Source organism: Electrophorus electricus, chromosome 15 (genome assembly GCF_041902795.1).
Source record: "Electrophorus electricus isolate QZ-2024a chromosome 15, ASM4190279v1, whole genome shotgun sequence".
Taxonomy (NCBI): domain Eukaryota; kingdom Metazoa; phylum Chordata; class Actinopteri; order Gymnotiformes; family Gymnotidae; genus Electrophorus; species Electrophorus electricus.
The window spans coordinates 9,354,068-9,380,129 of NC_137511.1; the positions used below are offsets into that span (position 1 = coordinate 9,354,068).

At 41.0% G+C, this 26,062-nt stretch overlaps 1 protein-coding gene and 1 long non-coding RNA gene across 3 annotated transcripts; one reads left to right on the forward strand and one right to left on the reverse strand.

The window, feature by feature from the left end:
* Positions 1–233: 233 nt before the first annotated feature.
* myo15b (myosin XVB) lies at positions 234–24,929 on the reverse strand. 2 transcript variants are annotated; one of them, XM_081698111.1, is made up of 65 exons: positions 22,530–24,929; positions 22,238–22,302; positions 21,905–21,968; positions 21,573–21,682; positions 21,382–21,456; positions 21,187–21,280; positions 20,994–21,097; positions 20,805–20,868; positions 20,491–20,604; positions 20,215–20,376; positions 19,891–20,004; positions 19,665–19,723; positions 19,378–19,501; positions 18,968–19,063; positions 18,573–18,704; positions 18,116–18,241; positions 17,885–17,962; positions 17,654–17,802; positions 17,416–17,461; positions 17,147–17,271; positions 16,895–17,009; positions 16,542–16,717; positions 15,943–16,033; positions 13,933–13,992; positions 13,776–13,833; positions 13,547–13,671; positions 13,221–13,316; positions 12,825–13,060; positions 12,322–12,491; positions 12,039–12,111; positions 11,486–11,659; positions 10,968–11,086; positions 10,754–10,824; positions 10,525–10,603; positions 10,363–10,395; positions 10,187–10,288; positions 10,009–10,112; positions 9,700–9,924; positions 9,407–9,485; positions 9,086–9,184; positions 8,737–8,902; positions 8,499–8,589; positions 8,016–8,253; positions 7,740–7,855; positions 7,539–7,598; positions 7,253–7,328; positions 7,040–7,158; positions 6,766–6,884; positions 6,491–6,632; positions 6,207–6,318; positions 5,644–5,959; positions 5,435–5,486; positions 5,264–5,336; positions 5,088–5,164; positions 4,879–4,955; positions 4,645–4,775; positions 4,161–4,255; positions 3,520–3,597; positions 3,314–3,410; positions 2,995–3,143; positions 2,703–2,827; positions 2,408–2,541; positions 2,079–2,212; positions 887–1,024; positions 234–799 (listed from the first exon to the last, which is right to left on the reverse strand). In XM_081698111.1, the coding sequence occupies exons 1-65, from the start codon at positions 24,912–24,914 to the stop codon at positions 719–721; spliced, it is 9,567 nt and encodes a 3,188-aa protein (XP_081554237.1). In that variant the 5' UTR covers positions 24,915–24,929; the 3' UTR covers positions 234–718. The 2 variants fall into 2 exon arrangements, with proteins under 2 accessions (XP_081554237.1, XP_035389128.2); XM_035533235.2 differs by lacking the exons at positions 21,573–21,682; positions 21,905–21,968; positions 22,238–22,302; positions 22,530–24,929 and having other exon boundaries at positions 17,918–17,962; positions 21,382–21,552.
* LOC145651376 (uncharacterized) lies at positions 14,934–17,605 on the forward strand. The gene is made up of 3 exons (XR_014117289.1): positions 14,934–15,126; positions 16,516–16,693; positions 17,526–17,605. It is a non-coding gene; the product is annotated as an uncharacterized LOC145651376 (long non-coding RNA).
* Positions 24,930–26,062: the final 1,133 nt, after the last annotated feature.

Genomic DNA, 26,062 nt, shown 5'->3' on the forward strand with positions numbered 1-26,062 from the left:
GTTAAGGCACTTTACATCATTGAGCCCCCAGCAAGGCCCTTAACCCTCAATTGCCCAAATTGTGCTCAGTCGTAAATGTAAGTCGCTGTAGATAAAAGCGTCAGCTAATTGATATAAATGTATTAGTATATTCGACAAAAATAAATTCATCACTATGACGAATCTCAATATTTATATTAAATTTTATACTACACACAGACCACTCATGAATATTCACAAAGGGCCTCCTCAATCTATTTGCTTTTATTATTTAACAGAGCTGAAATTGTGGACAAATATACTAAAATTGAACAAATATTGACAATGCATATGCATATAATTTTGAAACTTTTATAACATGGATTCACATTAATTGCTTTTCTTAGACAACTGCAGGACTGCAGATGTTATAAAGAAATCTCAAGTGAAATACAATCTCATTATTTACTACAGTTTACAAAATTTAATTTGGTAACTATATTTCTTAATATTGTAAAACAAACAAAATAAATCAAAAATATATATCATTACTAAACTCAAAAATAGGATGACAGAATATTTCCATAGAGATATGAATTCTTGTGCAAATGTTTAAAACAGTTTTAAAAATGCTTAATTAAACTAAATAGCTTCTTCATTATAATTAATCTGGTAACTGCATTGCCAGCCATTGCCTGTTGGGCAGCGTGGTAAAGCAGGGATGAACACACAGCTCTGGTAGTTACTGAGAGGCTCCTGTTCAGCTGGACACAGATCCACTGGCATGTGGTCTCACCAGCTCTTCCATGATCACAGAAATAATGTGGCAAAGTTCCCTCGCCTGGACAGGAAAACAACATCTTAACAACTCTTCCTAAACAAGAGTTCCTTTTTAACAATTGCACTTCTTATCCTGCAGATTTTGTACCTGTTTCAGATAAAATGTAATGGTTTTAACTTGAGATGCATTGCCATAGTTGATCTCCACCCCTGGCACTTTTTCTTTCTTAGGTAGGAGAGTGCGCAAAGATCGCACCTGCTCCAGTGGAATTGTTAAGGCCGTTATCTGCAAAGATAATGTAGCTAATAGGTCATGACTTTGATATTGTACACAAGTTACTCTTTAAAATGAGAAAAGGAAGTTAATTTGTTGAAATAACAATCTAATAGCAGGGAGAGTGATTAGCTACAAAGCACAGCGCAAACTTGTGTTTGAGAGTGAATGTGGCTGATGTCATATGATGTTTGTTTTACCTGTGTTTGAGCGTGAGTGTGGCTGATGTCATATGATGTTTGTTTTACCTGTGTTTCAGCGTGAGTGTGGCTGATGTCATATGATGTTTGTTTTACCTGTGTTTGAGCGTGAGTGTGGCTGATGTCATATGATGTTTGTTTTACCTGTGTTTGAGCGTGAGTGTGGCTGATGTCATATGATGTTTGTTTTACCTGTGTTTGAGCGTGAGTGTGGCTGATGTCATATGATGTTTGTTTTACCTGTGTTTGAGCGTGAGTGTGGCTGATGTCATATGATGTTTGTTTTACCTGTGTTTGAGCGTGAGTGTGGCTGATGTCATATGATGTTTGTTTTACCTGTGTTTGAGCGTGAGTGTGGCTGATGTCATATGATGTTTGTTTTACCTGTGTTTGAGCGTGAGTGTGGCTGATGTCATATGATGTTTGTTTTACCTGTGTTTGAGCGTGAGTGTGGCTGATGTCATATGATGTTTGTTTTACCTGTGTTTCAGCGTGAGTGTGGCTGATGTCATATGATGTTTGTTTTACCTGTGTTTGAGCGTGAGTGTGGCTGATGTCATATGATGTTTGTTTTACCTGTGTTTGAGCGTGAGTGTGGCTGATGTCATATGATGTTTGTTTTACCTGTGTTTGAGCGTGAGTGTGGCTGATGTCATATGATGTTTGTTTTACCTGTGTTTGAGCGTGAGTGTGGCTGATGTCATATGATGTTTGTTTTACCTGTGTTTGAGCGTGAGTGTGGCTGATGTCATATGATGTTTGTTTTACCTGTGTTTCAGCGTGAGTGTGGCTGATGTCATATGATGTTTGTTTTACCTGTGTTTCAGCGTGAGTGTGGCTGATGTCATATTCACAGGGTGTTCTACCTGTGTTTGGGGATGAGCAAAGCTGATGCACTCAGGGTTGACGGCTACCACACAGGGAGAGGGGCAACTGCTGTGACTGACCTTCTGAGCCATGAATACATGTGAGCCAAACAGAGGCAGTGAACTGAGATTCTCTGAAAGAAAAAGAAAAATTACTCATTTGTCTGTTTTATTGTCTGATTACTGTTTTCACAAACTTATTTTACAAGCATATCAGTATCGCACTGTGATCACATAATAAAAAAAATGACTTAGTGACAGTGAGGATCTACACAGAATGCTAGCAGAATGTAAGCAGGAGAGAGATACTATTATAACAGGCCACTCACCGAGGAAACACACTTTGGCCTCCAGGGGACTGAGAGAAGCAATGACCGACAGCTGTTTGAGTGTAGCGCTCAGCAGTTTCTCAGCACTGGAACTGATTCCATCCAAACGGGGTAAGTACTCTTTTAGCTCTTGTCTACACAGATTAAAACCATCACAGATGACAAGAGACAATTACATTTTGGCCTCAGACAAAATGCTGATAAGTCCTTGAACCAAAGGAGTCCATGTGCTTATTATTCATGACGGTTTTCTCCAGTGAATAAATAATACAGTATTACCTTCACTGTTTCTTACTTTGTAGGTTGTTGAATTGAACCCATAACGAGGTGCTGAAGTGCAGCCAACTCTGCCACCTGCTGTTGAACTGAGGAACTGTTGCCAGATAGGAGGAGTTTCCCATCCAGATAATGGGCCAAAGCCTAGGAGACAAACACAAGCATAAATCGAGCATAACTAAATTAGGGTGGAGGTAGATCAGTAATGCATTTGAAACACCTCAAAACAAAAGTATGCATACATTCAGACACATATAACATTTAGCAGCAAATCAAAGGGTAATCTGGCTGCAATTGTGACAGTACAGTACCAACTGGTAATGAAATTCGATATAGAGATCATTGTCAAAGTGCAGGGGGTGTTGCCAGGCAAGACGATGGAAGGAAAAAACTATTGAGCCGTCATCCAGCAAGAAGTCAAACGGATACTCATCTGGGTGAATTGGACGCACTTCTCCATCTAAGAAAGAGGTACAAATTGAGCAGATGAAAAGCAGACATTGAGGAAAGTTTTCATACTGACACTTCCAATGATTGGGCCATGTTGAAGAATATGTGTACTTCTAAACTAAAGACCAGGCAGGTTATAGGAGCAGAGTATGTGTGTGAGACAGTGGGCTGTCTGCTCACCCTGTCCACGGGTAGCGTGGATGGAAAATTCTCTCACCTCCGCCGGATTAATCACACCCATCTCTGTGCAAATGTCTGACACTACTTCCTTTGCCACCTTAATGAACACACACAGACATACAATATGAACTTGCCTCAGCCTTCTCTCAGTGATTTGTATTAGCGAGTGTTTGAAACAGAGAAACAGAGCACTCTTTCAGTCTTACATTGAAGCTGTGGACTTTGCATGGGAACTCAACTCCACCTGGGAACAGCACAGGCAGCTGCCGTCTGTTCCGGCCAGCCTAGATGAAAGGTTTACACACAGAAATATACCTCTGACTTTTACTACAACCACGTTTACAGCTACACCTGTGATAATAATCTTTGTCCTTGCATTGCAATGATTTACATTTAGCGTTAGTTAAGACTATAGATGATTGAGATAATCTAAAATAGATTATTAGATATATAGTTAAGACTATAGATGATTGAGATAATATAAAATAGATTATTAGATATATAGTTAAGACTATAGATGATTGAGATAATATAAAATAGATTATTAGATATATCGTTAAGACTATAGATGATTGAGATAATATAAAATAGATTATTAGATATATCGTTAAGACTATAGATGATTGAGATAATATAAAATAGATTATTAGATATATAGTTAAGACTATAGATGATTGAGATAATATAAAATAGATTATTAGATATATCGTTAAGACTATAGATGATTGAGATAATATAAAATAGATTATTAGATATATCGTTAAGACTATAGATTATTTGCAGAGACGAGTGGTGAGCACATTGATTTTAGAACATTACTGGCATTTCCCCAGACATTAGAGCTTACCAAAAGGGCCTCCAACTCTGCCTGAGAAGGAATATGCCTGCGCCCTCCATAAGTAAGTGAGCGTCTGAGATTATTTTCACACATACGAGACAGCTCTGAACACACACACACACACACACACACACACACACACACACACACACACACACACACACATCACACTGATGCTAATGAGCAATAATCCTAATTTGAATATCATTAAATTTGAATATGGTAATTATTAGCATCTTCAAAAACCCAGAGATGAAATGAAACCATGAGTAATGGATGGTACAAAAAAAACAACTCTTGGCATGATAAATTAGGCTGTGGCAGAAACTGCCCAGGCCACAACATTCATAATTTGAATATCCTTGTATATGAATACTATGCTTGCTCTTTTATTACTCACATAAACCAGATGACTGTGAGTAATGCAATAGCCCAAAAGCAATCAGAAATCTCTGCGCATGATAACTCAGGCTGTCTGTGGTGAGCTGTTTACCGTGGTATGGGTGGCTGGGATCCAGACTGCAGCTCTGAAGTTGTCTTTTCATATATGGGAGTAGCGTGTTGGAACAAGGGAAGAAGCCCGTGACCAGGTGGAGCAGAAGCCAGCCCCGTGCACAGCTCTCTCTGTAAAGACACCCAACACAGAAGTGCTTTACATGCTCTACAACTCTACACCAACAAACCACCAAAGCGTTCAAACTCACAGTTCACACATATATTCACTCACTTCAGAGGATTGTTGGAGACCTGCTTGATGATCTGGCAGTAGATCTCATCTCTGAGGAACTCCTTCTCTTTCCCAAGCTGTGTGATCACGTGTCATAGTTAATACCGAAAACAAATTGTATCTAAAAAAAAATAACGAAAACTCTTTTATGTATGGTACTTTGTAGTAGATATATTTGAGTGTTTTGTTGAATGGCAATAAAGTCTTGCCTGAAGAATGAAGTTTGTACACTTTCCCTCTGTCTGGTCCTTCTTCAGTGGCAGGTCAGTCATGAACTGCATCACATCTGCAGAGAAAGATAGGAAGACAGAAATCAGAGAGGGGTTAATTATTTTGAGAAGCTTAACCTACATGGGTAAATGGATTTGTGTGTGCATTCACTCACGTATGAAGCATTGCACGCCGAGAACATTGAGCTCATTGTCTGAATACAGGATGAGAGACTCTTTGATGGGTTCCTGAGAGTGAAAAGAATGAAATGATCCAAGGTTCAGTATGTCATTTTAGTTGCATATGGCTCCATGCATTGGTAGGACTTTATTTAAGTCATACTTACTGCAGTGTACTGAACTATCTCCTCAAGGCTTTTGGCTGCATTGACATGGCCTCTAGCAACAGGTGAAAAAGAGAAAGTGAGATGCACAGAATGTTACATTTACAAACCTTTAGATCATAATTCGTCATTCAGCAGTGGGCTGCACAATGGTCTATAGACACTGCAGCATGATCAAAAACCTGCAGACAGAGAAAGCATCAGTAATTAACCTTTGAATAGCTTCTCTGAAGTACTTCACGGCAAACTCAGTTAAATGGTACTGATGGAGGTCTAGGAGATCTATCTCAGATCCCTGGATTGATGACGCCTCCACACTGCGCTCACTGGCCACAGATCCCATACGTGCAGTGGCCTGGGCAGAGTGGCCACCAGGGGGCGTGGGTGAGGCAGCAGGGGCCCTCATGCTTTTTCTCCTTTCAATCTGCCGGTCGATGTAGCTGCTGTGGTAGTCTGGTGGTGCAGAAGGCTGAGTGACATCTACTGGGAAGAGACCAGCGCGTCCTCCAGAGGAGCCGAACCACCATCCTGCAGGGCAGATCAGCAATTCAGTTCAAGCCACTTTGCCTTGTGTAATTCTGGACAATTCACTGCAATATAATGCAAAAATCAATACATTCTCTGCTTATCAACAAAAACTTAAAAACGGATTTATATTAGTGACCACAGAAGTAATTTGAATGGCTTAGCAAATTTGATCACATCTTTGTATGGCAATATGGTATTTTAGCAGATGTTGCCATTAAACTTAAAATGGAGAACAGGAAGAATTCACCTTCCTGGAGGCCATCCATGGGAAGCAGTTTGATGACATCGCCTTTATGGAAACTCAGTAGGCTTATGTCATCTGTCACAAAGCTCTTCAGAGCAACAACATACTCTGAGCCCTTGAGAGATAGATACAGCATGATTTATAACTGATAAACACGGAATATACAATATGGTTTATAACGTTTCAGGCATATAAATAGTTTTGTGTTTCAAGGGGTTTAAAGAGGTCACAAACTGTGAGGGAAAGTATTATGGAGTTAAGCACAGCAATAAAGGTGTAACGAGCACCTTAGTCAACTGGGCCAGGAAGAGGAGCAACATCTCAGTAATCTGGGGGGCTTGTGGGGAATGCAGTTGTAGCTCCTCAGTTCTGAGACATATTAGAACAGTTCTAGCAGTCTGCTGCTTCACAGACAGCACCTCTGCATAGCTGCATAAGCAAAAAAAAAAGAAGACACAAGGCCAAACAATATAACACAGAATATAAACAAAAAGAATCAAATGAAGCTGTTTCTTTACTGGACCTGATGAAAACTCATAATACTTAAAGAAGTACTTCTTACCTATAGCTGCACAGTAGTTTGAGGTGTTTTGGGTTGATTCCTGATGCTTTGGCCACCTTCATCAGTCTGATCCCACGATGAGAAATTCCAAGAAACTGAGCATCCCCTCTAGTTTGACCCTGAACCAGAAAACAGTACGTGTGTATGCATGTGTGTACGTGTATGTGTGTGCGTGTATGCGTGTGCATGTACGTTTGCACATGTGCATACGCATGTGTGTGTGTTCGGATGCATGCACACATTTAATTTATGTATTTGATGGGATCTTATTTACTTTTACAGGGAAGAGGCGTGCAAAATAATTTGCCCAGTTGTCTCTTGCTGCCATGACAACCCTCTTCTTCATAGCATCATCCAGCACAGAGCTGATACTTGTTCCGATGCGGAAGGTTGCTGATGATGACCAGAAAAGCAATCAGCTAGACAACAGAATAGGGACGATTACAGCAATGTAGGCCTAATGAAACAGCTTGTTACAAATATCTACCCAGCAGATCCTTCATCTTGCGACGTTCTTCGCGTGAAAGTCGCACACAGGCATCAGAGTAGGTGTCTCGCATAATCTGTAGATAAATATATAAAAAACAATGATCATATTTCCCTTTAGTGGTATGTATAGAAAGAGGTGTATATTCTTCACTCTTTAAGTTGATCTTTGAAAACATATATATAGCGCCTAATTGCCAGGCGTAGGTCACTGGCATAGAAATTCTGTATTAAATTATAATGAAATTGTGGAAACTCTAAAGCAGCCAACCACTTTCCTTACCCACCTGCTCACACAGTAAATTAAGGATGTATGGGTGATTGAATTTCTCTCTGGGGTAGAACAGCTGGTCAGAAGAAAATACAGATTCAAAGACGGGGAAATATATAATTGTGAAGCAAATACATAAATGAACAAATATGTCATTCCTGGTCAGAACCAGTCCAAACACAATCCAAGCCATGCTGTGAGGGGTCCATACTCATACCTCTTTGCGTAGGAAGAGCTTGCCAGGCATTTGAGAATAGGAGAAGTAGACGCTGGCAGAAAAAGCATGCAACTGAGAGCGAACACTTTCCTCATCAGTCATTCTCTGGAGCTGATCTAAAGAGATGAGATTTGTGATGCTTCAACACTGACATTTGTGAGATTCTGTTTTCAAATACATACAACTATCACTGGAACCTAATTTACCAGTTTAGCACATGCACCAGTTCATAATAGAACTGAATCATGTAGCAAAGGTGTGTGTGATGTCACTCACTACGTCTAGGTGCTGCTGCTGAAGGTGGGTCAGGAATGTTATTTGGCAGAGTTGGGACAGGGTTTAGAGGAGGTGGGGGAGGAGCCTGAGAGCGCTGGGAGCCAAAAAGTTCTGCGAGAGAGAGCTGTTTCTGTCTCATGCTGCTGGAGATGGAGCGAGGCGCTTGCTTTGCACGGGGAACAGGGGGAGGGGCAGGATGAAGCTCTTTTTTGGGTTGTGGAGGCGGGGCCCACTGTTTCTGTTGCAAATGGAGACAAGGGACTTTAGAGAATTTTGAACTGTTAATCTACATTCAGACATAATTATTATTCTAATATTTATCATAATAAATATTGATCTGCTTTGGAGAAAAGCATTTGACTTTCAATATGCTGGACAATGTATCTTGTAAACTGAGAATAATAATTCTGTTTTTAAACTCTCACATGGCTAAACCTAGATTAGATTACCTAATCATTTTTGCAAGTAGAAGTGCATTCTTACCTTCTGCTGTGGGATTGGTCCTTTAGCTCTGAGAATGGCCAGTGCTTCCTCTTTAGGGTCATTCTTTTTCAGAAATTGCTTGGCAGGAACCCTGAAGAGTTTAAAGTCCACAGTATTGCCATAACCCAGTACTGCTTCCCACTTCAAATCTGGGAGGCTTGCCAAGTGATAAAGGGAATACAGCCCTGTCTTGTGTAATTATCTGTACAGAGATTGGGGCAGTAAAGGCTGCACGTACCTGACAGGCTCAAAGGCCTGGGGCTCTGGTGGAGGCCGACTCTGGTACTGCTTAATGATCTCCCGGATGTTCCTGCTGGGCTCTGGTTTAGTGGGCGAGACTTGAGAAGATTCCACCTCTGGGGGTGGTGAAGGTTCTCGTATTGGGGGCTCTGGGGATGGTCTCACTAAATAACAAAGTAGTTGACTGATAACTGCATATTCATTAAGCTTGTGTTTGAACATTTGTTCTAAGTTTATGCTTCAGATAAAAGTCAACCATTAATCCCCACACACACCTAAAAGAGGAATATAAAACATGAGGAAAAAAGATGTCTACTTTTAATGACTCTTGAAAAGTTGGTACTAACCTTCATTCTTCACTGGGGAGGGAGATCTGTCCTTTGTCTGTGGAGGACTAGTGTAGACGAGTGGTTTAGCAACCTTTGGAGGAGGCTTTGGACGACCTTCTGTTGTAGAATATAACACTTTCATGTGAGGACAGCGGATATGATCATAGTAAACTTTAACTTTAACATATATTGACAGATCTGTCTTTAATTTTTAACCTAACAAAAGGTACTAGATTTGTAAAAATACCTAAAAAATCTGCCAACTTTCTTTACTTATTTGAGAGCTCTGACCTTATTTGCCAAAACATGCATAATTTTCAGAGAAACTAAGCATCATACCAATGTTCTGGAAGAAGGCTCTCTTCTCATGAAAGCTTCCTGGCTCATTGGGGTTGGTAGGGTTAACCTCTCTTGCAGACTGCACAAACAAGTTTCAGTGGTGAGGAATTCAAATGATAGATTTGACACAGCCCTTCACACACACATTCACACACACATGTATGCATGCACGCAAGCACGCACACATGCGCACGCACACACACACACACACACACACACACACACACACACACACACACACACACACACACACACACACACACAACACACACAAACACAGGCCTTTCCTCTACCTCTGGGATACTCTGTGACACAGGTGGCTCAACAGGTCTGAGTGCTGTGGAGGGGCTGGGAGAGGTTTGTGCTGGAGGAGCGGAGCTCTGTGGTTGTTGGGGCTGGGGCCGTGCCTCCTGTCGCTGTTGCTCCTGCCTCTGCTGCTGCTGCTGGAGCTGTTTTTGCAGCTGCTCCTGTTGTTTCTGTTGGGACAGTGTCACAGCCTGCAGGGTCATCTGCTGGGCCTGTGTGGAGAAGAAACATGTCATTGGGTTCATGCAGGTGCTTGTGGGGGTGTGCCACACAGACATGTGTAGCGCAGTTCTCACTATGAGCATAGCTTGCTGGTTGATGAAAGCTTGCTGTTGTTGGGCCAGCTGCTGAGAGTTGATCTGTGGGGCGGTGGCAGTCATCGCACCGGGCATCATCATAGCTACGGAAGAGAAATCAGGGGTGGGACACATGGGAGGACCGTTTGTGGGATATGTGTGGTAAAAGAACTCTTACGCTGCATGGGTGGAACCATAGGAATTGGAGCAGCTGTGGGCATCATGTTTGGCATTACTGGTGTGGCAGCATAGCCTGGCATGGCTGGATTCATGGGCATTCCTGATGAAATGAAGGTTTTAGAAGCAGTAGTGGTTTCATAATATCAACTTATCTGCTGAATTCATTCAACTCACCCATAGAATACCCTGGCATTGACATTGGAACACCTGTCGATCAGGGAATACAACTCAGTGTTCATTGATGCTGCTATGATATACACATGCGAATAAACTCTATAAACCTTGAAGTGTGTTGAAAAGGTGAGGGCAGGACGTGCAGTGGTGTAGTGATTGTACCGGCTCCTGTGTAGATGTTAGGCTGCATCCCTCCACCTCCCCTCATTCTGCGGTTCAGCATAGCTATACGTTCAAAGTCCTACAACCAATCAGCAGCTTAGACAATGCCATGCCAACCACAACTAACAGCAAGAACTCAAATGCCAACAATGACACATATCACATACAGTGATGAAATAAGCAAGCACTAAGAATAATTCAAATGTAAATTAACCCGAAAGACACTGACCGGAGGACCCTGATCAAGAACAGGGTCAAAAAGGTCATCCACATAAGCATCGATCTGGGGAGCTCGGGGTCCTAAACAGAGGAATGTTGCAATCGGTGTGGTTAAGAGTGAAATAGTAATATAATGGTGTAATGGTGTAATATAACAGAATGTCCTTTATTTGACACTAATCTAAAAAGCATTTGTTATTTATGGAGTTATTCATGGTACCAACCCTGAGATGTGCTAGATGGAGCAAAAGCATCCCAGTGAGCTGATTCAGAGGGAGGAAGACTGGGAGCCTGCGTAGAGGGGGCTGGTGGAATGAAATCATCCAGTCCAGAGGCCATCAGCCTAATGGAAGTTAACAAAACTTTAAACTGAACATAGGTCAAAGAAATAAATCCAAATCTTAGGACTGAAGAAAACATTCGAAAAAAAACCCAACATTCGCTTTCAGGTTACAAATTAAGCCTAGTTATTGGACTAAACTGCCCTATTATTGAGGATCTTCAGGGTTCCTGCCTCAAAGCAACACATATTTAATTTTTCAACAAATGCGCCTATCCAGAGCAAAATACATATATTTATCAGTATCACACAGTTTCCCAGTACTCCCTGGGAATTTTGGGGTTGCAATCACCTTGCTCTATCCATGCTACCAGGTGAGCTACAGGAGTACATATTAATACCGCATAATTCAGACTTCCAGACTATTGCTATACACAATAAAGCATAAATTTCACATCACACCTGTCCCCTGGGTCACTGAAGAGGTAATCAGGGCAGGTAGGTGGCTGGCCCGAGGAAACATCAGGCTCCACTCCAGCCAGGAGATCCATTACACAGTCACAGCCAGTCAGGTCAGTCCAGGTCTCCCCAGCTAGCAGAGACAGGGACCAGCCTTGCGAGACGTCAGGCACACCCCTGACAATATCAAGGGTTATAATACTGCAGTGTTTTAATGTGGTTTTACTTTCCATATCAATTTTAGCTTCCCAATAAAATTCTTTTTTTTAGATTTAGATTATATATAAATGCTTTGTTTTCTGTAATAATAGTAATCTTTATTTTTATTTTAGCCCACTATAATAACCTTTGACTATTAATAGCCATACTGGCATTTGTGCAGACAGACCACAGGCAGGCTGTATATCCCAATTTATCTCATGATGCAGGGCCCATCTGTCCATCTGTACTGTCTGACTACACTACACACATGCACCTGTCTTACTGGTGCGTTTCGGCACAAAAAAGGCTTCAGGAGGTTTTTCAAGAAAAATACAGCTAATCATATCCTACTTACCTGAAGCTCAGAATCCAGGAAGCCAGTTGCTCCCCTGTGGTCCAGGATTCCACCTCTGCTGTTAGCTTCTCATCTGGGAAAAACAGGTTGTATCAAAGCTAAAGTCAATTCAATGTTATGTCAGAGCCTCTGTATTTTGCAAGCCTGAATTTTGTCTATGACTGAGGAGTTTGCAGAGTTTAATTGCTATGTGGACTGTTACAGTCTACATGTCTGTTAGTCTATATGTCAGAAAACTTCACATCTTTCAATTCTCATGGCAAGCAGCACAGTCTATTCTAACCATTGAAGGTGTTGAGTTCCACAACCATTTTCCCTTTCCTCTGGTTGGCGGTCCACTCAAGTGGGGTCAGAGGGTGGTGTCTACAGGCATGGGAGGGCAGCTGGAGAGAGGTGAGCAGCTTATGCTGACACAAGGAGCAATATTCTCCTGGGCCCTGGTCAGACACATACCTGGCAAAAACAGGAGCTGCTTCAGTCAACACTAGCATAACTCCAAGCCATAAGAAGCACTGTTGCAGTTGAAATTAATAACAAGAAATGTAATCTTACTTGCTGGTCAAGTTATTTGAATCCCATCTTGTCTTTAAGCATACATGCTGTGTATTTCCATCTAACTATGCCCACTATTAACAGTGGTTCCATTCAGTGCTATATAAATATTAGCAGGATGACAACGAGCAACAAAGTTGTGGACCAACATCCTGGCATTTTGTTAATATCTTCTAGACTAAGACTACTGACATCATTCTGTAACATTTTAGACCAAAAGACCAAAGTTCATACTTGAGCAGAGCTTTGTCCAGGGCTGGCGAGGGCATGAAGGCACTGAGGCAGCAAGCCAAGAGAAGCCAGCCCCTCAGGGAGCCCTCATCACTCTGTCGCCCCCAAGTGTAGTAGACCAGCTGGGCCAGAATCTCATCTCTGAGGGATGGCCTGTCCTGCGCCTTCTGCACTATGTAGTTCCCCAACATCTGCTCCTGCCAGCTGGTCAGCTCTGGGTCTCCACAGAAGCGCAGGATCTAGAGAAGAAGAATGTCTATGACGACTCATGATGCAGTTGGGTAAACTAAAGATGACAAATCAGCCGAAAGTAGTGAAATTAAGACAGATCTTATGAATATTTAAAAAACTGAAAGCACAGGACACAACATGCTCTTGTGGGGACACCCGTTCCCTCACCAGTTTGTATATGTCCAGAGCAGTGCGGGCATCCTCAGCCTCTAGAAAGGTGAGTGGCCTCTGGAGCGAGTGACCCTGTGGTTGGCACCATCCATCCTGCCACAGAACAGATCGATTCCAAGTAATATACATGTACAAACATGTATGTGCCACTAATCTATGATACACATGGCAGATTTACAATAGATCTATATGAAAATGATTACAAACAGTAGCATGTTTTTGGGAAGATGAATCTGAAACCTTTAAAAAGTTACAGCTCACTACTTTACATAGTACTGACGATCCAAATGATGGCATGTAATAGTGATATTGGAGTACTACACCTTTATAACGGTTTTGGCGTATCGGGAGAATGGGTAACTGTCGATATCAGTGGGCAGGGACAGGTTGTACTCTGCTTTGACCTGTGGTGGGGCTACCTCTGTGACCCCTGACCTCCGTGGGCGCCCTGTTAGAGACCACAATTAATGTCAATATCCAAAAGGAAACCAGCAAGGTAGTTCACACTTTAATGACAAATATCACTTTTAAAATAAATGATTTCATGCTTACCTGCTGCACTACGCAACCTGGCTGATAGTTCGGCCGGGATCTCCAGCATTCCCACATCCTAAAACACAGGCAGGTGACAAACCCTCATGATACCACTCTAACAATTCATACAGAGAGAGATGAAGGTGAAGCTAGAAAGCAAAAGATGAATGCATACCATTCCTGAATAAGTAGACTGAGCTTTGGCCACCTGTTTCACTCCGGATCTCTTGTGTTCCTGTAACATCAAAGCAAAGATGTATTATGTCTGGAACTTGCCATTCCCTTTCTTTGTTATGATGACAATATCCTTTTGTCCTTGTCATGTTCTTTAGAGGGTTATAAGTCTATATACTTTGCTTTGTGAATCTCCTTTTGATCCCTACTTGTGCTCTGTCCTCTAAAGGTGTACCAGCACTATTCTTAGGAGCAAAGTGTCTTTTATACACCAGGAACACCCTCTCCCACTTCACTCCACCTCAAACATCACATAGATCAAGAGTCCACAAAGCGGATCTAATCTAACCATCCAATGGTGTATTCATTTATTTATTTTGCTTATTACTACAGTTCCTTTTAGCAAATGAAAGGTAACATTTATGTTCCATGATTCTTAAAGAGGACATGCAGGAGTACTGTGGTATGGAGTTATACGGCCCTTTTGGACAGGCCAGTTAAATGTACCTTCAATACTGAACTTTCTAAGTGTGAAAACCTAATTCCCATCTGTATCAAAAGAGCATTTCAGCCTGTTCATGTACCCATTTTAACAGCAGTGTTAAACAATGGAATAGGACATAGTCCAACGCAAATTAAACAGTGACAAAAAACAAGGAACTAGACACAGAATGTGAAAAGGTCACAGCCCAATCGTGGATCATTTCTCCTCATTTATGAAGCAGGGGAAGGGGGGTCATCACTCAGGGGAGCTGCATAATGTAAAAGACCCCTGTGCTACACGCCATGTTAAAGATAACATTCAACTGGCACTGCTCTCACAGCTCAGTCAAGTGCGCTCAGTCTCTATTGCTCTCACATTCTCATAGCTTTCTGGTATGCTTTAACAGGATAAGTACAACATAAGATCTCAAAGTAACAAAACAGAACATACCTAGGGCAATGTTGTGACACAAGTGGTCGTCAATGGAGAAGGGCTCTTAACAGGTGCAGGAAAATATGTAACTTCTCATTAAAGTGGTTTTGAAGTCTGAACAGAGGAGGAGTGCGACAAGGCTTATGCTTAAAGTGTGTGTGTGTGTGTGTGTGTGTGTTTATGAGAGAGAGAGAGAGAGAGAGAGAGAGAGAGAGAGAGAGAGGGAGAGAGAGAGAGAGAACTGAAAATTGTTGAGAGCAAAGGTGGAAGGGCAGACAGGTAAGAACACCATTGCTTGGCTCCAACAGTACTGATGACACATGGTGCAGGAGACTAAGGAGTGGTTGGTGTTTGTATTAGACAGCCCTGTGCTATACATGTCACAAGAAATTGAAAATTGTACCAAAGAAAGATTTAAATTAGACAAAACAACATAACAAGACAACATTGCTCAGATTTACTTGCTTGAATGCTAAACTGAATTAAATCTTTAGTATGAACCTATTTAATGTAAGATGCTGAGAGTAAATACCTCAGTGTTTTATGGCATAAACAAATGTTTTAATTTCTCATAAGCCCTAAAATGGGAGCAGTAAGAGAAGAAGCCTCATAACATGTCAATGAACTCAATAAATAGGAAGCTATGTTGCAAATTGCTTCCAGTGAGTAAAGATCAGAGAATGTCATGCCTACTATGGCTTTCATCAGACTGCTGTATATCAAGACTTAAAAATTGAAGGTTTGTGACTAGTGATGCATGCTTATACGTTGACCCTACACGTTACTAAATCCGTGGTTGATTTGTAACCAGTCGTCACCTATGAGATTAAAAAAACAGGTTCAGAGCTAATGTGAAACAGGGTGAGGCTGGAATTTATAGCTAGCTTTATTTGAGCAATAAAAAGGTGTTGGTTGCCTGGCAATAAGTAATATACCAGACTCTGTGTAACACAGCCCTATAAGAACCATCTATGTAATATATGGCATGCATGGCAGCCATGAGAACAAAAGAGAAAGCGATAGAGAGTGAAAAACGGAGAGAGAGAGAAACAAGAGAGAGATGGACAAAGATACCCACCACTACAGAGATCTTACCGTCCACTGTCGTTTTTTAATGGCATTCCTAGTAATCATCATAGCTGCCCAGAATTGGGTGAAGGACTGCTTCAGTCTCTTAAAATGCTTCCTGCAAGCGAGAGAGGGCACCATAACACCATAACATGTCCTAAACCTTCCACTGTCTGAAACGCTTGCCTTCCCTCGCCTGCATTTTTGAGTAATCCCATATCACAGTGAGAACAGGCTGAACTCTATCACAAAGTGAACTGATGGAACAGACAAAAAGGTTGAAAAATTGGAGGGAAGAAATTGTTTCTTAAGAAAGTTTTGATTAATAAAGTCCTAAGACACGCATTCAAACAGACAAACAAGCAAATACAAACATTTAAGAGAAAACGTAAAGATATACAAATAAATACAAACATAGATGATTGATCTAAACAAACAAACAATCAAACAAAAAATCAAAACAAAAACAAAAAAACCTCAAAATTACCCAAGGATTAAAATTAAATTTATACTGAAACTGTACATATAAATCTGATATCTAATTAACTAAACCATGAAGAACGGTGAGATTGTGGTGTGAAGGCTACATGTGACACACAGTGGTAAAATGGCCTCCAAGAGCTGACCTGGCCTGATGACCCCTGATGTGGGACTGGATGATGATGGCCTTCTGTTTGAAGAAGCGGAAGTTACGTCTGCAAATAAAGCCACGGATGTTCCTCTGGATGGTGACGGCAGCCCAGGTCTGAGTGCTGCTCCATTTCTGCTCCACCCGCTGGTACAGACACTCCTTCATAAATACCTGAGAGAGAGAGAGAGAGAGAGAGAGAGAGAGAGAGAGAGAGAGAGTGTGTGAGTGTGTGTGTGTGTGTGTGTGTGTGTTCATTGCAGTGGAGAAAAGGGAACATGTACTTATTTAATTATTGCTGTACATGGGATCTGGGAGTTTGTCAAACCCAGGCAAAAGCCTCCTTTTTACCTTAGTCAGTCCTAATTGGTAATGACTGTCTTCCGCGCCCATGAGCTGCAGTAGGGCATCTACCTGCTCTTTCTCAGACAAGTGTGTAGGCTGCTGGGTAAACAACACGCCATACCTAACATTATGAGACAATATGAGAGAGACAGGGTGAGTGGCCAGTTAAAAAAAGGGAGAAGAGTTGGTAATTTATTAAATGATGTTTGAAGAGTTAGATAAGCATATGCTGCTGAATTTGTCTTATAAATCCAGTACCTTTCTGTAAAGTTTTTGAATGGAATGCGCACAGGAAATCCCTCTTTCTTAATCTGAATTATCTGTAGAAATCCCACATGCCTCAGCTGTGTAGTAATGTAGTCCACATCAAATATTCCAGGCAGCTGAGAAAGTATGAGGAGACAAAATAGAATAACAAACACACCCAAGCATGTAGGAAGAAGCACACATCAAAATAACACACCATACACATTTACATGCTAGAAAGACAGAAGTATATTGCAGGTTTCTCAACCTGGAGAGATTACCTTAACATAGTTTGGCTTAAAACACCGGATATATGTGGTATTACACCTGAGAGGAAGGATGATAACAGGGGAAAAGAAGGGAGAACATAAAATCTTGTCTTGTACTCTAGTCTTTGGAAACAGAAGCACCAACCATGAACAATCCATTTAATTGACCAACCGACATGCAAGTTGCACTTGTAAAACAAGTGACACGAAAAAAAACAAAAACCCAGAGAGGTGATGAGTTTTCCACAACCTCTCCAGCCGTGAGACAAGCTCCCTGAGTGACTGCTGGAAGTGTGCGGCTACTGTGGACGCCTGAGGTCGGGGCCCTCGACGTCTGAAGCCCAGCTGCTTCTGCTGGAGGCAGCGTTCCTGCACCTTCCGGAACAGACCCGATACCATCTGCACACACCACAATCATATACACTTATTAGTCCTTTAGGGACCTTTCCACCATAGATCTCTTTTAGGAGGAGAGACAAACCTGAGATCTACTGCGTGCAAAAAGCTCTAATACCTCTGGCCGTAATTGGTCATAGTTTTTGTTCAGAAAGTTGTGAACCTGTTGAGAAGAATATAATTACAATAGAATTGAAAAATTTGAAATATGAAATTCCAACATTGAAAAAAAATCATAGTACTATTCCCTAATATTTATGTAAAGGTGTGATCATGACTGAATAAATGAGTTGTATTGTGTTGAATGTCTATTTGCCTGGTAGGTGACAGCTCCTGCATAGTGATATACAGTAAAGACAGGCAAAGGAGTCTTGGGCTTGGTGTAGTATGGGCTGTTACCATGGTGATAATGACATTTTTGCAGAAATGTATGGTCTGTAGCCTAAGACAGAGAGGAAGAACAAAAAGGGTAATGAGAAAAGAGAGGCATCTAAAAAGCCACAACTCCAGAGCTACTGAGGCTGAATTTTAGCTTTTAGTATGTAGTTTATTCATTCATTCATTCATTCATTCATCTATCTGTTTATTTATTGATTTATTTATTTGATGCATATTTATTCATGTGATACATTCTGTCCACTGTATGCAGCCTGTGTGGGAGGGTGTGATGTTTCACGTAAGACTACGCTCTATTAAGGACATTAGACACTAATCAATGGTTCTCCTTAACTTTAGCAGAAACAGGGGCAATATGGTCTAAAGTTTGTTCTAACCTGAGGGAGGCAGGTCTGGTCATCCAGGATGCGAAGGATCCCATGAGGCCGAGCTGAGATGAGATCCAGGCAGGAATGCTGGCTCTGCAGGGTCACAGGATTCCACTGAATCTGTTCAGATCTGTACTCCTCCTAAAAAATCCAGCACACACACACACACACATACACATACACATACACATTTTGAGTTAAACATCAGGCAAACAGAAGCAGACAACTAGAAGGAAAGTCACACAAATGCAGGTTATACAGAGATATTTTCTGTTGCATCTTTGAGGATTACACAGTATTTTACGGGTGCAAACTTTCAGACCTATAAGACGACAACTCATTGTTTCATCTCACTAGCATGCCCTTTCTTGTCCAGTACAGGGACAGGGGGCACCCATACACACCTGTTCCTGAGACCCCAAGGCTTTGTTCACAAACGTCTGCAGCTGCTCATTGGCAAAATTGATGCACAGCTGCTCAAAGCTGTTCACACCCAGATCCTGTAATAATGTTTTTGGTAAACATTCAGTTTATAAGGTATGTTTTAAATAGAATGTATCATTGTTTTTCTTGGGATAGGTGATGATAAAGTTTTGAAAACTTGAAATATGTGATTTGCTACATTTTAGAGTCATCTCTGATCCTGGACTTCCTCATTATCTGCAGCATTTATTCTCAGTCTTACTTTAGCACATCCAGTTCTAGTTTGGGTATTAGGCAAACTAGATGAGATTAAGGGTGGATTTAGACTTATAGCAGTAGATCTCGAGGAGAAGGGATGGGCACACCTGCAGTAAAGAACATCATGTCTAACCTCAAACCCATAAATGTCCACAATGCCAACAGTGCTGTCCATCTCTGTGGGGATCAACCACTCATTGATGCGCTCAAGCAGCCAATCAAAGAGCACAGAGTAAAGGCCTTTGGCAATGGCATCCCTGAGTAACAATGGAAAAGCTGTAAATATTCTACAATGTCTGTTATTTACACACAACAGTGATTTACATTGCCATAAACAACATAAAGACAGCAAAATGCCAGTTTAAAATGTATTTTACGAATTGTATAGTGTATTTTTAATGTTTCAGTATAGGGCCTCACCTGGATTCAATGGCACACTCCACAGACAGGGGACAATAAATCCTATCATAAGTGGTTTCCTATAGAGATTAGACAGGATAGACAATTTGACTAATGTATATATTTTTTGCATATTTAATTGTCCAACCTACAATTAAATAAGGTCATGTGATTATGCAAAGATTATCACAAACTTGTGTATGTCATTGTTGAAGTGAGAGCAGGTACAGGTGTGTGTGGTAGTCACCGTGACACGGTGTGTAATAACAGTCTGCAGGGCTTCTGCTGACACCTGTAACAGGTCACCCACCCTCCGAGCTTCAGCTTCACTAAAGATCCTTGCCAACTCAAATGATTCACTCTGAGAATTCACACACACACACACACACACACACACACACACACACACACACACACACACACACACACACACACACACACACATATATATATATATATATATATATATATATATATATATATCAACAGTTTCATTTTCATATCAGTGGGACATTCTGCACATTAAAATGCAATGAGGTTTTGTAAAATACAATGATGCAGTGATGCAGACCTCATAGGAGCTAAAGCAGATGTTGCCTAGTTGTAGTATGGATGACAGAATGGCCCAAATAGTGGAAATCTCATCCGCATGCAAACCAATTGTCTCCAGACAGTGTACAAGAAGCAGGAAGTCCTGTTTATCATGCTTCCCTTGCAACTCACAGGCCCCACCCTTTATTATCAATGAAGGAGAACAAAACATTGCCACCAGTACAAAGCCTGCATACTTACTAAAAGATCAAGTTTGTATTTACCTCTTGATTCTTTTATAAGGTCATATTCAAACCTGGTTGAGGTAGTAGTAAGTCTCAGCTCCCTGCAAGTACAAAGCTTGTTTGTCCCATTGATTCATTCCAGTCAGTAACTCATAAAACACATGATAATTTCTCTCCTCTTTGGCCTACAAGAGAAAAAAGCAACCCATAAAACAGACAGCTGAATCCTATCAGTGTGGCAAACGTTTTAGTAGAACCATATAATTTTGTACATTAATTTATGAAATCTGACATGCTTTGCATGAAAGCATGTTAAATCATTTAGCCTGAAAAATACTGAAAATCAAGATGCAAATGATAAAATTGCAAAAATAATACACTGTACCTGAAAAACAATACGTGATTTTTCAAGGAGATACTTTGACAGTGAGGTCCCGACAACACCACCACTGAAAGCAAATTAGAAATACTTGAATCAATGAGCTGTTTTGAAGATTTAGAATTTATGCTTAGAAGATATTTTTTCATGTTCACGGTCACACAGAGAACCTGTATTAACATAGAGTTGACTTACTGCCGTATGTGTATGTGTATATATTTGCCAAATCGGCTTGAGTTGTTGTTGAGTATAGTCTTAGCATTACCAAAGCTCTCTAATATGGGCAAGACATCCATTGGCTAAAACAATAAGAAAAGAGGAGAGGATAGATATGATTCCAGTCTCCCTTCTTCAACATGAAAATGCATGTCTGGCTTATTTGTAGTACCTGACGCAAGTTGTCATTTCTACCCTGATAAACTGAACTCAGGTAGTGGGTAATAAGCTTGGCTGCTTCTGTCTTCCCGGAGCCACTCTGTCCGCTGTAGAGAGGACTTACACTTAAAGCACAACATAATGCCCAGCTTTATATAAACCCAGATGTTGCTCATTGATATGATTACAGTTATTAAGGGTAACTCACCTAATGACTATGCATTGCTCTTGGGTGGTGATTTGGGACTGGCAAAATGCAGCATCCGCAATAGCATAAACATGACTAGAGACATTGTTAAGCAACAGTCAATCTCGATATCACAGTGGCTGACCCGATAGTCATCACATAACAATCACACAATAAAATGCACAACACAGAAGCAGAATCTGATCATTTACGGTGGATTGTGATGCTTCTCCTTGCCCTGGTACTGTAGCCTCAGCTCCTCTGTGTAGATGTTCAGATGCTTAAAGGGGTTGACTGACAGCAACATATTGCTTATATATGTCTGTTGCAATCAATAACATAAAAAGGAGCAAGATCAAAATACAAGACAAGTAAGTGTGGCAAAGACACCTCGTTTTTCCTCTGCAGGTCAGACCAGACTTGTGAATTCAGAGCTTTGGAAAAGCTCTGATAGAGTTGATAGAGTTCCAGATAGAGTTCCAGTGGGGGAAAGTATACCCGAGAGAGGTCATATAGCCTATTGTTGAAGAAAACTAATACATACATAGATGCAATCCCGATGAAACCGCTTCTTCAGATTCAGCAGCACTGAACTCTCACTCACCTCTCTGCAAAAACATGTCTTTGTTTATACCAAAGTCAGATTGGGTGCATACAGAAATTTATCATGTGCAGGCATTATAACCTTTAGTTCCGCCTTGTCAGCATTATATTCTACCATTAATAGTTTCAAATTTCAGACAAATGCTTAGCATTTGTCATTGCTTGGGATCAAAAATGGCGCTATATATTAGTGAACAAATCTTGTGCAAGTTGTATGATATACACATGGGAAACCATGTTTTTGTGAGAGAGGTAAATTGAGGTGATACTCTACTCTAGTTGTGTCAGATCATCCAGTTTGTCCACCTCCACAGCTTCTCTGCTTCCTGGCATGAGCACCTGGGACAGAGACCAACAAGCAGTAGACAAGAGGACAACAACAGCTCTTAGTCATCACAACCCTGAAGCATCACAACCGTTGTAAACAGCATAAACATGCGAACAGAAGAATGTTGTAAGTTCCACATTTGCACCTTTAGCTACTGATAATGTCTCAGATATAAGACTAAAGGTATAGTGACTTAAAGAGCCTTGTAAACAATATAAAATACAGTCATAATTCATACCTGAGTGCTGTTGAGTCTGTCCTCTAACATATTTTGAGTTGGATCCTCTGATTCCCATGGGCCCCTCCCATTGTGGCTCAGTACTGTCTGAGCGTGTTCATCATCCTGATTCAGAGTCCACTTAGTGAGCTTCTCTATGGTTTGATGTGGTAGTAGGTTTTCATTGCGAAGCCAGTCCTGAGGATCACCACACATTTGGGGATTCTGAGCCCAGTGGAGCTCCTTATTTGAAGGGAGGGAACCCTCACCCATCAGTTCAGCTACTTCTCTATCTGCTTCTTCTTCATAAAAGGGTGGCCCCAAGCCATCTCTCTGGGGCTCAGTCTCTGCAGATGGAAATGCCTGCCAAGAACTCCTCTCCATCTGTGCAACATCTCTGCTTTGACGAATACTTTCTTTGCCTCCTAGGAAAGGCCTAGACATGGAGAATTTAGTAATATTGATCTGTGCATTCCCAAGCTTTCCTTTCGCATGTTGCAAGACACTGACATTGTCTTCTCTGCCAAATGTTGGTGTTTTCTCATCTGCTTTGGTCTCATTTGTGCTCTCTATTGTTCCTTCTTCAGAGTTGCCATTTTTCTCTAGTTGATTAGCAGCAGTGGTTTTTCTCACGGACTTGAGCAGATTGAGGTCTGGCTTCACTGGGAGTACAAGGCGGGCACCGGGCTTTGGAATTTTATGCCCTGTAGGGGCCCCAGCACTAGTGCTAGTACTAGCAGGAGAAACAGAAGTGACATTGTTCTTATCAACTTTGTTCATTCTGGGGAGGACAATGGCGTATTTGGCATCTCCTGAGTTAGCCTTCTCTTCTGGATCTTGTGGAGATGAGTATGGCTCATCAGATGAATATCCCAAGCCTTCAGTACACTCACACTGGTTAATTGTTCCCTCGTATACCTTTACATCTCCTGAGTTAGAGGCCTTCTGTTTAGTAGCACTGCTAGTCATCTTTATGGCCATCCTGTGGCGAAGAAGGCTCCTTTTAGATTTTTTACTCTCTTTCTTTGTTTTCAAAACCAGGGCGGGCAGCCATTTTGAAACTCCAATTGCTTGTGTGACTGCATATAGCTTTTGTCGCACACTTATTTTCCTGGGCATCTTCTTGTGTATCCAGACGGATATACGGCGCAATGTAGCAAATCCTCTCTTCTGTGCTATCAAAGACTCTGTTGGCTTTATGGAGATGGCTTCTTCACTCTCGGCTGTTTCTGTTGCTGTTTCTTCAATGTCTTTCTTATTCTTCATTCCCTGGTATTTCAGGGAAGAAATATTTACCTTCCCTATGGCCTGCATTACATTCTCAGGTTGAATGCATGTTTTATGCTTCTCTATGATTTTGCCATTTGATTCATCCATCGATTCATCTTCTTGGGATGCTGTTTTATTTTCATCATCACTGCCATTTTCACTGCCATTTGTTGGAGCCAATGTCTCCTCTTCATTCTGCACATCTTCATTCTTCTTCATTATCTTTGTTTTACTTGCTAGCTGCAGGATCTGAGACTTCCCTTTCACTGCTTCTCTCTTGCTGAGAATCATTCTTTTTATCTGAACTGCTTCTGAAGGTGCAGGGTCTTCTTTAGGCTTCTCTGCTAGACTAATTTCCTCCTGCTCATCTTCAACAGTATCAAAGAGTACCTCTTGAGATTCTTTATCCTCCTTTCTGGCAAGCAGTTGTTCCTCGTTATCTTCACTGTCGGAAGGTTCATCTGCATTCTCCTCTCTGACCTCCTTTTCTTCTTCATTCGCCTCGTCCTCTGTTTTGTTGTCTGTGTCTGATGTTTCTTCCTCACTGATCACTTTACTTGCTTGTGTCTCAGCAGTCTCCTCCACATATACTGACTCCTCCTTCTTCCCTTCTTTACTAGACACCTCATTCTGTTGTTCATTTTCGGTGTTAGATTCATCCTCTTCCAAGGTAACCATCCTATTACCTTGCCTTCCAGCACATTTTGCAGGTATTTTACAAGGTTTTTTTGCTGGTAGTTTTTGGTTGGATTTGGCATCCTTACTTTTACCTATTTCCTCTGTGGTTTCATTGCTTTTTGCCTTAGCACGTAATGGTTTGCCATTTTGCCATCTCCCTCTGCTTATTTTTTTAAGAGATTCACTTTCTTCATCTTCTGACTCTTCAGCTTGGTCTGTTTTTCTAATTTTCTTATCTTTTTTGGAGTTCCCCTTGCTAACTTTATTGACATTTTTGACTTGCTCTCCACCACCCTTGCTCTTTCTTTTTCCAGGCCCCTTTTCATTAATGCCTGGGGAAATTCCTACTTTCTTTCCTGACTTCCCTTTTTTAGTTCTTGGTTCTTCATTTTCCTTTTTGTACTCCTCCACTTTCTGCTTCCTTCCTCTCGGCTTGCTTGGTGATTTGTCAGGAGGCATGGCATGGATTTATATGTGCATGGTTTGTCTTCTTCTTCACAGCTTTTCACATGTCATGGAAATCCAGTGATTACCTGCTTGGGACATGAAGTATTTCTGCTTCACATTTTAATCAGTTGTATGGTATTTCCATTCTTACCACAAATCAATAACATAAATCTTATCACAAATCGTTTTATCATTTACGTCTCTAATCTTACTTTGTTCTTTACATGTATTTTGTTGAATTGGTGAACTGAAAAAGGGACACATACCAGCAGGAGACAAGATCATGTCTGACAGCTAAAGCGAGAGGTGCGCCTGACTGAATGGTCATTAGGTTTGAGTCTCAGTAAGTTAATGTAGCCTGCATAGAATAGTTTTGGGTAAGAGACCTGAGATACTTGAATAGTTCTTAATCCACTATACATCAATTATAATGCTCATAATTTGGGCCAAATTCTTAAATCCCTTATAGGCATAAAATAATTTAAAAAAAAGCTATTTATTAAACAGGTTGGTTTGTTTGTTTTTAAATATGTTCATGACTTAAAAATACAACCTCTATATATGCAATGGAACTCAAAATCAAATATTTATATCAAATCTTGTTTACAACAGAAAGTTACACAAGTCCCTAAATACTGGAGACAATGCAGTCAATGCACTGAATTACTTACTTGTCTTCATAGATGCACTGGAGGCATGGTGGGAGCATTTTCTTGAACTGCTGGTGTTACTGACCCCCACCAAATACTGAACTTGCTGTAGGAAAAAGCATCTATGTGGTCTCTTCGAATACACATAAACAAAGGCACACGCTCAAGGGGTCTTGTGAATAATTAATGTTTGAACGGCAGTCCATACACTTATACACCCATTCATATTGGCAGCTGGTGAACAGACTCTGGAAAGGTGAGAGGCAGTGCTGATGGGATGACAAAAGGTAGCGACACATGAGAGTGAAATAGGGAGACACATACTGACAAAAATTCCATTAGTGCATCTTTAAGAATCCACACTAAAGTCCTGTCTTATAAGATGTCAAAAGATAGGCTCAAAGAGTAATTTAAAATGAAGAATTATCAATATGCAGTACGTCAATAAATAAGTCAAGACATTATCTTAATTACATTTATTTTGTATAATAATTTGATTATTTTCTGACT